Genomic DNA, 12,342 nt, shown 5'->3' with positions numbered 1-12,342 from the left:
TGTAAATCCAATGGGCTTCAAAAAACATTAAGAGTCTCACTGCTCCTGCAAGCTTTTGATGGAGACCATTTTTACTGAGTGGTTTATAGTCTGACTGTCCCGTGATACATCCTCCATGGAGCTTTTAATGTGTGTAGAGAGAGAGGGGTCTCATTTAACTTGATGGTCATTGTGTTGTGGTGTTCTGCTATGTTGATTTGTGATTGTGTTGTAGGAATGTGTTGCAGTCTTGTGATTGTGTGCTGCTAAGTTGCAGTGTTGTGATCGTGTTGTGTAGTGCTGCGTGATTGTGTTGCAGCCGTACCTTTCAGTCCAAACCGAGGGAAAAGGCCTCCGCTCTCAGGGGGCGTGGCCTCTCGGCTCGCCATCTTCCTCCGCTGTTGTTGTTGTTAGCTTGCAGGCTTAACGCGCTTCTTGTCTTTCAGCGCTTACAGAGGATTTAAAACCCACAGCGGAGTTACTGCAGCTAGGTGAACATCTCCTTTCCCCCGTCACCATGGACGAGGAGTATTACAGCACTGCCGGAGACTGGGAGGGGCCGGACGGCAACACGGTGAGACTTGTTGCTGTTGGTTAAGCAGCGTTAGCTTAGCCGCAGCTGCGCCTGCTGCTAAATAACTGTGACGAGTGGACATTAAGGTTCAGCTCACAGACACAGAGGACATGTGCAGAGACAGAAGCGTCCTCACATCTGTCCACATGTCCCGTATGGTTTGAACTGAGCTGAGAGGCTCAGTTGGCTGCTAACACCGGCTACATGCTAACTAAAGAAACAGCCGGTGGACCCGCTAAGTGTTACTCACGTCAGTGCAAGTGCTAACAAACCTGTAGACTCACTTCTGTCTTCTACTTTTATGCATAATCTGAACTTTCTGGAGACTGTTGGAAAACATTCGAGCTCCATGGCTTCATGAGAGAACACTTACACACTTTGATTGGTCAGTAGTTAATGACATTTAAAATCCAGGACAGGATTCACATTCTAACGCTTTCTAATAGAAAGACATCACAGTAATATAAGTTTAGTCATGTATGTTTTAAAAAAAATGTCAATACTTAACCTATTCAGTAGATGATGAATAATAATGTCAACATGACACAACAATCAGATTCAACTCTTCCCTGTTTTTAAAAGTTTAATGGTAACACAGGGTTGATTGCGAGTTCCCCAACAACACAAATACACAAACATCATCATCATTATTCATGAATCTAAAATCCAGTCTGACTCCAGGTTCTTGTGTAAAAACATTGTGAGAAGCTCCTCACTGGACATTTTCTGTATTCTCTGTTGTCCAGTTCTCGTGATGGACAGATCCCACAACAAAATACAGCAGCTGCCACTTTTTTCTGTAACCAGCAACAACCTCATAACAGGTTAAAAACACACTTTTCATAGTTTCAAAGTAAAGCTCCAGTCTATTACAGTCTAGGAAAACAGTAATGAATGGGAAGTTTCTGTATCATGAACTGTAACTTTTATTGTGTAGTTTTGTATAATATACAATACTTCTTAATTTGCTTTATCTTTCCCCCAATCTTTCTACTTAATAGGTTTATTGTGCACCAAACACTGAAGTAAATTCCTTACTCTTGAAAACCTACTTGGGAATAAATACGATTCCAGCTCTGATACCTGTTCTATGGCACTCAGTCCTCCTGAGTCACCTCAGTGTTGTCAGCCCTGTGAACATTTTACTGTGTGTAAAACAGAGCGAGGACAGAACATTACAGAGGTATAAACATGTGTCTTTTTGCAGGATGGCGTTTATGTTGAAGGGGAAAATGACGGAAAAATCCAGGAAGATTGTCTGCAGAAATTCTCCAGCAGGGACTACATCATGGAGCCTGCGATCTTCAACACCCTCAAAATGTAAGCACCTGTCTCCTCATAGCGACATAACATAAACCTTCAGGCATTCTTTGCAAAACAAAAACACATCAAGATGAGATTGAGAAGGTTAAATTAAATTATTTTGACCTGTACGAGAAGAGGCTTGAATTATTAAGCTCTACTGAGAATTGGATGATTGAAACCATGTGTTTCCTCACAGGTATTTCCTAGCCGGTGGCTCTCCAGAACACGTCATCCAACTTCTCTCCGAAAACTACTCTGCGGTGGCTCAGACCGTTAACCTGCTGGCAGAGTGGCTCATCCAGATGGGTCAGTAACAGACTACAAAGTTTGCTACCACATCCTGTTTTGATTTCACCTTTTATTAATCTGTGCTCTTTGTTGTGACTGCAGGTGTCGAGCCTGCTCAGGTCCAAGAGCGAGTAGAAAATCACCTCAAGAGTCTCCTGATAAAACACTTTGATCCCCAGAAAGCAGATTCCATTTTCACTGTTGAGGGAGAGGTGAGATTTGTGAATGCTGGTGGATTTTCTTTTATTACACTAAAAACTGAATCATCAAGGTAACATTTAACTGAAGTTGTTATGAACTAGACATGTTTTGGTGAAATTCTCAGCATGAGAAGTAAGGAAGTTGTGTGGATATAAAACTGAACCAGTCAGTTGTGTGTCTAGACTCCCGCCTGGCTCGAGCAGATGATTGCACACACCACGTGGAGAGATCTCTTTTATAAGCTGGCAGAGGCTCATCCAGACTGTCTGATGCTCAACTTCACTGTGAAGGTAAACCAACACAAAAGAAACTTTGCAGATATATTACTTCAGAGACTATTGTCGCTAATTCTGCCTTTTTTGGATGTGTTGATTTTTGTAAATTTTTGTTTTTGATTTCATTGCAAATTTAATGTTTTTTTTAAACCTATGTTTAGCAATGTGAAGACATGATGTTGTCTACTACTGTGATGGGCATTATTTGTATCACTGTAACACAAATAGCACAAATTATGGATAAATGACCACAGACAGTAATTAATGGTTGCAGGCAGTTGCTGAAGAGTTTTGGGGATGAAGTCATGCTGAGTGTTTTTTTGATGCATCGTATCACATTATACTAGTGATGGAGAAATCTTTGTCATGCTGTTTGTCCTCCACTTCCTCTCCGTGCGTGTATGTTTAGCTTATTTCAGACGCTGGCTACCAGGGTGAGATTACCAGCGTGTCTACAGCTTGTCAGCAGCTGGAGGTTTTCTCGCGAGTACTGAGGACGTCTTTGGCAACGCTGCTGGATGGAGGAGAAGAAAACCTGGAGAAGAATCTGCCGGAGTTTGCTGTGAGGCTTCTTTTAGCTTTCTCTCTGTAAACCATGATTCTATGAAATGAAAACTTTATTATCTGTAATTTGTAATAACATTATATTTTAGAGCAGACATGTCAATCTCAAGGCCCACGCTATAAAATATCATGTGTCTGTCTGAACTGGCCCACGCACACCGCTGATACTTAGGCCCAATTCCATTTCACCCCTTCTCCCTTCCTTCGCCCTTCATTTTTCACGTTCCATTGTAGGAGGCTTGTTTAAATTAATTAAAAGTGATGAGCACGGATGACTACTGACATCTGATGTGCAATAGAGTAGTGGGAATGTGCAGCTGGTCTTGCAGGTCTTGGCATACGAGCTGTTGCAGTGCATTCTGAGTGGTTGAAATCTTCCCCTACACCGGATTGGGACAGCACTTTAAGAAGCAGTTACATCATCATTAGCACAATAGATTTGTCTCAACAGAAATGTATTTAAGAATTTGACAGTTGATTATTCAGTTTTAAGTTAGTTTTATTTCACTGAACATCGAAAACAATTCGGCTTCATCTTAGGAGCTTGATTTGCTGTTCGGTGTTCGGTGATCTCTGCTGAGTTGTTTGCCTCTCTCCTGCAGAAGATGGTTTGTCACGGCGAGCACACCTACCTCTTCGCCCAGGCAATGATGTCCATCCTGGCTCAGGAAGAACAGGGCGGTTCGGCCGTTCGTAGGATCGGCCAGGAGGTGCAGAAGTCAGCACACGAGAGGTACACTTCTCTCTTGATGTGGTCTGTTCTATACTTTCATGGAATGGATTCAATCAAATGGATACATTTAAGATCAGAGTGTCAATCAGTGCAGTTAGAGACTGATCCAGGTTTTACTGAGTAAACTTATCTGTATTGTATCCGTCAGTAAATCTCCCTTTTGCAACAAGCCCCAGGACACAAATACCAACTTTAACTGCTGACATCAATTCTTTGGTTATGATTCTTTTCTCAGAGGTCACGATGCGAGTCAGATAACCCTCGCGCTCGGTACAGCAGCAGCCTACCCTCGAGCATGTCAAGCGCTGGGTGCCATGTTGTCTAAAGGAGCCCTGAACCCTGCAGACATCACAGTTCTGTTCAAGATGTTCAGCAGCATGGACCCTCCTCCTGTGGAGCTGGTGAGGAAAGAGCGTCTCGAACTCTGTGTCAACTGACTACTTGAAAAAGTGCTGACAACTGAAACATTTGTCTTTCGGGTCTTCAGATCAGAGTGCCTGCCTTTCTGGACCTGTTCATGCAGTCACTGTTTAAGCCCGGGTCGAAGATCAACCAAGACCATAAACACAAATACATCCACATCCTGGCCTACGCTGCTAGTGTGGTAGAGACGTGGAAAAAGGTACAGACATATAATGATGCAAAGAAAGTTACATACTTGCAGACTGGTTTGCAGTAGTTGTGTTGTACTTGAAATGAATTCCAAGCAAGGTTTTATAAGCTTGTGACAACTGCTTTGGATCAATACTATATTTCTCACACCTGCTTCTGAAGCTCTCTCTGACATGTGACACCTTTTCATTCCCAGAACAAGCGAGTCAACATCAACAAAGATGAGCTCAAGTCGACGTCTAAGGCCATAGAGACTGTGCACAACCTATGCTGCAACGAGAACAAAGGAGCCACAGAGCTTGTTGCTGAGCTCGGCACTTTATACCAGTGCATTCGGTGAGAGGAGCATTTCCTTACCTCAAGTTCTGCACCGCCTACACCGACTGATATAGTCATGCTTAAGAAAATAACTTATTTACTATTATGAGAATTTTTGTTGATGGAATTAAGCGACAGAAGAAATAATGTACCATGCATTCAGTTGGTGCAAATAGCTGCAAAGAGAAGGGGCATAAAAATGATTCAACAGATTTTATGAGCAACTGAATTTGATAAATTGTTTTCCTTGACTTGCCTGACCCCTCTTTGTGTGTGTGTGTGTGCGTGTGTGTGCGTGTTTAGGTTTCCAGTCGTTGCCATGGGGGTTTTAAAGTGGGTGGACTGGACGGTGTCTGAGCCGCGGTACTTTCAGCTCCAGACTGACCACACTCCAGTGCATTTAGCTCTGCTGGACGAGGTGGGAGATCACTGTGAGATGAAAGTTTGATTTTCAGCCTCAAAGACAACAAGGTGAACTTAAACATGAACTCTTCCTCTGCACAGATCTGTACGTGTCATCAGCTGCTGCATCCACAGGTCCTCCAGCTGCTCATCAAACTGTTTGAGACGGAGCACTCTCAGCTGGACGTCATGGAGCAGGTGTGTGTTTGATTACTTTACGTTTCACTTCCAACCAGAGGTATACTGTGACTGTACCACTGACAGCATGTTGGTTTCACTTCCCCTTCAGCTGGAGCTGAAGAAGACTCTGCTCGACCGAATGGTTCATCTGCTGAGTCGTGGCTACGTGCTGCCTGTAGTCGGTTATATTCGAAAGTGTCTGGAGAAACTCAACACGGACATTTCCCTCATTAGATACTTTGTCACAGAGGTAACAGCAGCTTCTAACCTCTATCAGATAAAATGTGGGAGAGGAAGTGATGTCTGGTATCAATATTTTTAATCTATCACAGAAGTTACTGAGCCTGCAGATCCTGACAGAGATTAACTATGAATTATACATGAGGCCCTAAAATGGGCTTGAATAGATTTTAATATATTGAATCACGATTAACATTTTGAATCTCTGTTTATTTCTGTCCCATCATATTTTAATAGTTTTGATATGGAACAGACGATTGTATTTTATTTTTGTTAAAGGAAGTGCCTGTAAAGAGTCATAATCCATGACATTTGGTTTATTGCTCACTACAGCAAAGTAATCGAGTAACTGAGACTGCCACTGGGAGAATGGCTAACTTGTGCACAGCATGTATTTTATACTTATAAAGATAAACTATGAGATACAATTGTGAGTTTTATGCAAGAGTTGACAAATTTGCTTCTTTTACTGCTGTGTTTACAAATACATCCTACATGAACACCTATCAGAAAATATAACTTGAGTGTCAAAGTACTGTCTTCTATCTTACGTCAAGTTTTAACTTCCTCTCTTTAAAAGGTGCTGGATGTGATTGCACCTCCCTACACATCAGATTTCGTTCAGCTCTTCCTGCCCATCCTGGAGAACGACAGCATCGCAGGGACGATCCGCACGGAGGGAGAACACGACCCTGTTGCAGAATTTATTGGTGAGTGATGTTATAATAGTTTTAGTCCTCCTTATTCAGAGAGAATCACATTTACAGGAGTAATTTAGTCATTCCATGCCCAACTACTGTTAATTAGAACAAGTTGTACAAACATAAATAGGAAGTGATTTTCATACTTTGGGCTGTGAAACAAGAAGATGCAAAAACATGTCTCATGTTTAAATTTGGACACTTCCTCTCTTCGTCCTCGTGTAGAACTAACATTTGTTCTGTTTTCCAGCTCATTGCAAATCCAACTTCATCATGATTAACTGATGTGGAAAAGGACACTGAGAACATAGTAGCTGGAGACGATCTGTGATCTCAACAAGAACCAAATGCTCAGCTTGATGCTAGAGCAAATCACTTGGAGACGAGACTTTTCAGTTTGACCAAGTGAATGAGGATCGTTTTCTTCTGAGACGACAAAAACCAAAATGTCACGGAGTTGGTGGAAATGTGGTCAACGACAGAAGAGGCTCTCTGAAGATGCAGCTTTTTTTTCTTTTTCACTGTTGTATTTTCTTCATTTTATGTTGATTCAAGCTGTTTTAAAATAAAAACCTGAATGTGTATTTTTAAATCCTTTTTTTAATGCAATCATGATCCTAAAAGGCCAAATTTGTATGATTTTCCTTAAGAAAGTTAATATATAAAGGCAGCGTTTCTCACAGAATTGATTCAGTCTGTGGTGGCACACCCACACAGTTCACGGGTGACGGGCGCAGACTAAAGAGTGAAAGAGAAGTCTCATGTATGAGAGCATTGCATTGAACACCATTCACAGGACAACACACAACTGCAGTAACGGTAAAACCTTCATGGAGAGCACAAGGGCGTGAGAGAGAAGGGATCAACAGAGCAAAACACTTAGAGATCTCTCTCGTCATTATGAGAAGTGTACATTTATTTTTGGTTCAGTGTGAACCTGGCAGAACATTAGAATGTTATCGGCCATCAGTCTAATTATTAATGGGAAACACTTATATTTGAGCCGTCTTGCAGTCAGATGTGATCAACAAATCCTTGTCACTGTTTAAAACTAATAAAAAGCTATTCATTGAATTCCACTTGATGGAATCTGACTTCACACATTCCAGGGTGAGATGAGGTCACTTGTTTCATATTTCCTCAAGTGCAGATACAGTTCTGAATAAAATCCACCTCATCTGACATCGGTGGATATTGACTGAGACTCCAAAGTCTGATCAGCATCAGATGTGTTTTCTCCAAAGAACTTTTCAAACCTTTGTTATTAGAAACAAGAAATAACTCTGTGCCTGGTACATGTTTATGTACTTTCTACAAGTGTATGTGTACACTGTAGATAAACAGGTTATGCAGCAGGAGTAGCCTGCGAAGTTCCTGTTTAATCACATTATGATAGAGAAGGAGGAAACAGCTTTTTAAAATCACATTTCAACACTGCAGATGGAGAGTACCTAATACTCAAAAGATGAACTTTCCCCTGGAACTAGGAACCTTTGCTGGAACTCCTTGTGTTTCCACCAGAGGGACCAGGGTCTGAACAAAGTGTATTCTTTTTACCCTAAAAAATCCTCTGGTACTCAATGAAAGTTCAGGATTCTCTGGGGTGGGGGTTGCGACGCTAAAAATACCCAATTTGTTGAATTCAACTATTTTATTTAAGCCATTTTTAAAAACCTGTAGCTGGGCATATAGCCTATGGCTAATGGACCAATAACAAAGTGGGGCATTATTTTAAAATGTTGTGTTTATTGGCATAGATTTGTTTTGTACATGTGATGTGTAGATTGTTCAGCAGGCAAGCAAACAGAAAATTACATCATTTTGATCTCTACACTGACTGCATGTAAGGCACATGTTGAAATGATTTTTGTGCACTCCTGTGTCAGCTTGTAATACAATCTTGACGATACAGTAACATCAGGCACTGGAAACATTCAGTGTCAGAGCTGTGCTGGGAAACACCCGTGTACTTTGGCTGAGTCACTTTGCATTTGAAAGCAAAAATTGAAAAACCTGCTTTGTGTATATGATTTTAAATATTGTAAACTGAATTTATTCATCCTCTAACAGCAATTAAACATAGCTGCAGTGGCTGAATGTTTCTAAAGCGCAGAGATTAGTTGCACCTCCCCCTCGATTTAAAAGTTTCAGACTGTTAAAAAGTCTGCACGTCACTGTGATAAAAAAAATGAATCAGCGTTGAGCTCTAATATTCAGCTGCAGATAAGATCTCTTTAAAAATCTGTGAATTTCCCTTGTCAAGCTTTTACATAAAAAATCCTCCTTCCCCTGCCTGAGACAGGAAGACATTATGAGCGTGTGCGGTGAGACTTCCGATGACACTGTGGCCGCCGATCTCCTCTAGAGGGTGCCTTTCGGTACAATTGGGTCCCCGTACATGCAGTCTTCCTCCAACGCCAGGTTGTAGGTGCTGCCACTTCCTCCCTTGTAGGCACTGGTCACGATCCTGAGCCAGCCCTTCTCCCCCTGAAGACAAATTAATTAGATAATCATTCCGATGATTGATAAACTGTCGTCAAACGTGCAACAGGGAACTGAACATGTCACCTGGGTCTTTAAAAAAGTGTGATGGGCATTTTACGTAACTTTTAACACTATTCTTATTCACGTCATATGACTTCTTTCTCATCAAATTGTTCTCGAAAATGTTTGACTTTTGTTGTTAAATTACTTGAGTATGACACTGGACTCCACAGCATTCAGAACGAAAATGAACAACTTGGTAAAACCCAATATTCACCTTCACTGACAGTTTCATTTTCTTAAAGTTGCAACAGTTCAGATTGTTTCTGGAGAGATTTCTGTCTGTGACTTTTCTTCTGGTCACTGGTTTCAAATAGTAAAAGCAAAACTAGAAAACTTATGGCAGAGGCTATTTGCTAATGTTGCCAGGAAACCATCGCTGTTGGTCAAATCTAGTCCAGCAGTGTTAGTCATTAGGGAAAATAAAATCTGTATCAGGTTTTCAGGGGCTTTCAAGTGACACATTTTGAAAACAATGAAAAGAACTAGAAAATCCTGCAGACATAGATCTGCTGAAAGTCCACTTTCAGAAAAACAGTCTTTTATTTCCACCATCGATCTGACAACCACTCCTTCTTTCACTGCATGAAATCCTCTGTTTGATGACCACTTACCCACGGCTCTCCCCAGGAGTTGCGCACAACCCAATATTCAACGTCGTTCTCCACTCCCCATCCTGCCACCGACACGATGTGGTTGATACCAGGAAACTCCTTGTATTCAGAGTAGAGACCTCCTGTGTATGCGTCCAGCTTCTCTGTGGCCATAATCCCACAGCTGGAGAACACAAAACACCACAGGTCACATCCTCACTCTGGGTGAAGGTGAAACAATGACTGAAAACAGTATGGTAAGGTCTGGATATGTCTATGTCAGGCTAAACTTGGCATTCAGCTGAATTCTACTCATTCCTTTATTCTTTCCACTCCTTTGTGGAGCTGCATGGCTGTAAAAAGGCTTCTTGATGCAAACTTCTTACTTCTCTGTTACAATTATCTAATCAAAAGCAAACTGAAAATCTTTCTATTGTTTCTGTCTGTATGAATGTGGGAGGCTACAGAGCGCTGGTCATCTGTTTACTTAAAGTTTATTGATTTTGAACGCATCACGTGTCTAAATCACAGCGATATGAGTTCCTCATGCAGACAGACGCAGATTCCGTGATTTCTAAGAGAGATAAAGACGCATAAAAATCATCCTGATGTAACTATTGTTCTGCTGAGAGAAGCACATAGCAAACCTGATTGGTCCTCGAGCGTAGATCTCTGCCATCATCTTCTCTCTCCCGCTGATAGATCCATAATCGCCCACTTTCCACAGAGTGTAGTTCTTCACTACGTTGCACACATCAAAGGTGGTGCACGTGCCACATTCATTGAAGGGCTTACATTCTATAGAGGGGGACAGACAGCACGCAGAGCTCAGACTCACAGTCTTCGTGATCGTATGTAATCACTTCTTTGTTTTTTGCAGGACACTCACTCTGGTCTATAGCCTGGTAATTATTGCAGGTCTCGTCTGGGATCCCGTGTTTGCTCGCGTATTCCCAAACACCGGAGTGATCGCCCCCGTGGCAAGAGCCGGCATCACCGCAGTCGATCACATGCTGGACAGAGAGGTAGGCAGACGGCCACGCTGCTTTCCGCTTAATGTTGATGCGGTCTGGACAGAGAGAAATCAAAGAACTTCAAATGAGAAAGGAAAAAACATGACTACCTGTTTCTGTTAAGTTCCTTCTCTGCAAGGAAGTTGAACGTTGATGACTATATTCAAATATTTGAGAGAATTCATGTGAGGAGCTGTTAATACACACTGAGTCTCCAGAGGGCAATTTGTCATGAATCATACCTGCCATGGCACTGGTGCTGCCATGAGCCCAGCAGGAGCCACAGTACTGGGGAATGTGCTGGTTGCGGGTCGTGCTGGCATAGTTTACACCATTGATGTTCCTCCAGTCCCACGACTTGGGCAGATCGGAAACGTTTAAATACTCATGAGGTTGAGGAGAGGTCCTGTGGAGAGACAGGTCATTAGACACGTTTATTACTCATTCATATCGTTAATAAGTGATAACTGCTGAATATGCTGCAGCTTCTAAGTTTTCAATCAAGATCATCAGCTGTATTTCTCTGTTTTAGATCATTGGAAAATGAATGTCTTTATTGGTCGAAGGTTTGGAAGATGGACCTGAGCTCTGATGGTCATTTAATTCTGCAAAAATGATTATGCTCATGTTCCCATTGTGGGACTAATAAAGGACTTCTTATCTTATCTTTAATCACATGACTTTAAGAAAATCACAGACAGATTAACCCACACTGAAAACATCCAACTGCGAAGCGATCTGATCTTGTGAAGTCTGTATTTGATTTCATTAGGACAAATCACACTTTGTGTTCTCAGCTACAGTAGGTTAAGATCTCTCACTCTTCTGTTTCATCACCTTTCTTGGAAAAAAAAAAAACTTTCCAGCGTCCATATACAACCTTGAAAAGTTTAGTTGAACTGTAAAACACACTCACGTCTCTGATCAAGACTGTGATGGGACACACTAAGAGACAAACAGAAGACTCAAGTCAGGTCTTTCGTCACATTTCTGGGAGTTCACGTCCTCAACGTGTGATCAACCAAACCTCGTGACTGGTGCAGAGTAAAGAACGGAACCTCTAGAAACAATCTCTAATCTCTGACCACACGGATTATTTATCTACCACTGTTAATATAATGAAACACTGTTTTTAAACAGCACAGGGGACGTATCGCTAGTCCTCCTTGAGGTTGGAGTTAGCTGTTGCTCATAATTGTTTTCTTAAAGTCTTCACAGTTCGGAGGAAACTTGGCTGCAGGACATTAACCACATTAACCTGGATGACACAACTCACCACGATCTGTTACTTTAAGTGTCTCTGAGTTTGAACTGACCTGAGTCCGAAGTCCTGTCTCCTGGCTGAGCGGACGAAGCAGGGCTGCTTCTGGCTGAAGAACACCCCGGCGGACACAGCGGACACCACCGCGGACACCAGCACCACTACGGCGGCTCTGCGGGCCATCTGAACCGAGCGGCGGCTGGAGGAGTCAGTGAAGCGGCGTCAGACAGCAGGGAGGTGCAGGGAGCTGCAGGGAGGTGCAGGGAGAAGCCGGAGGAGGAGACAGACTCAACTACACTGTAGAGAACTACCGCTGCTGCCTCCGCTTATTATCTACCTTGTTCTTTTTGATTTAGGGCCGGTGGCATCCAGCTTATAGCTGCACTACCGCCACCTGCTGCTCCGGAGTGTGGACCAGAAAACAAAAACAATCTAAATCCCTTCATTATAGTGATTCTAATAAAATACACACTTGTTTATCTGATTTTACTGGTAACAATTTCATCACTGTGAATGAGCCTCAAAGTCTCAGTATCACTGCATTATTTAAGGTCTCAAA

At 42.2% G+C, this 12,342-nt stretch overlaps 2 protein-coding genes across 2 annotated transcripts; one reads left to right on the top strand and one right to left on the bottom strand.

Moving 5' to 3' along the window:
- The first annotated feature begins 344 nt into the window (after positions 1-344).
- nelfcd (negative elongation factor complex member C/D) lies at positions 345-6,956 on the top strand. The gene is made up of 15 exons (XM_020086621.2): positions 345-553; positions 1,761-1,873; positions 2,055-2,164; positions 2,249-2,358; positions 2,530-2,637; positions 3,032-3,184; positions 3,789-3,919; positions 4,155-4,320; positions 4,407-4,541; positions 4,728-4,867; positions 5,153-5,267; positions 5,354-5,449; positions 5,541-5,681; positions 6,252-6,381; positions 6,623-6,956. The coding sequence occupies exons 1-15, from the start codon at positions 497-499 to the stop codon at positions 6,655-6,657; spliced, it is 1,740 nt and encodes a 579-aa protein (XP_019942180.1). The 5' UTR covers positions 345-496; the 3' UTR covers positions 6,658-6,956.
- Positions 6,957-8,098: 1,142 nt separating this feature from the next.
- Positions 8,099-12,191, bottom strand: ctsz (cathepsin Z). Its single transcript, XM_020086622.2, has 6 exons — positions 11,839-12,191; positions 10,765-10,928; positions 10,399-10,578; positions 10,157-10,307; positions 9,531-9,693; positions 8,099-8,859 (listed from the first exon to the last, which is right to left on the bottom strand). Exons 1-6 carry the CDS (start codon positions 11,964-11,966, stop codon positions 8,734-8,736), a joined length of 912 nt encoding a protein of 303 aa, XP_019942181.1. The 5' UTR covers positions 11,967-12,191; the 3' UTR covers positions 8,099-8,733.
- Between the last annotated feature and the right edge of the window lie 151 nt (positions 12,192-12,342).

This window comes from Paralichthys olivaceus, chromosome 2 (genome assembly GCF_024713975.1).
Source record: "Paralichthys olivaceus isolate ysfri-2021 chromosome 2, ASM2471397v2, whole genome shotgun sequence".
NCBI lineage: Eukaryota > Metazoa > Chordata > Actinopteri > Pleuronectiformes > Paralichthyidae > Paralichthys > Paralichthys olivaceus.
The sequence above is the reverse complement of the archived record's forward strand: the minus strand, read 5'-3'. Positions and strand labels throughout refer to the sequence as shown.

Coding starts and splice junctions, on each gene's coding strand:
- nelfcd (XM_020086621.2), top strand. CDS start 497: ATGGACGAGGAGTATTACAGCACTGCCGGAGACTGGGAGGGGCCGGAC. Junction 3,920..4,154: donor CAGAAGTCAGCACACGAGAG/GTACACTTCTCT, acceptor TTCTTTTCTCAG/AGGTCACGATGCGAGTCAGA. Junction 5,682..6,251: donor TTAGATACTTTGTCACAGAG/GTAACAGCAGCT, acceptor TCTCTTTAAAAG/GTGCTGGATGTGATTGCACC.
- ctsz (XM_020086622.2), bottom strand. CDS start 11,966: ATGGCCCGCAGAGCCGCCGTAGTGGTGCTGGTGTCCGCGGTGGTGTCC. Junction 10,929..11,838: donor AGACAGGACTTCGGACTCAG/GTCAGTTCAAAC, acceptor GTCTCTCCACAG/GACCTCTCCTCAACCTCATG. Junction 8,860..9,530: donor ACTCCTGGGGAGAGCCGTGG/GTAAGTGGTCAT, acceptor ATTTGTCTTCAG/GGGGAGAAGGGCTGGCTCAG.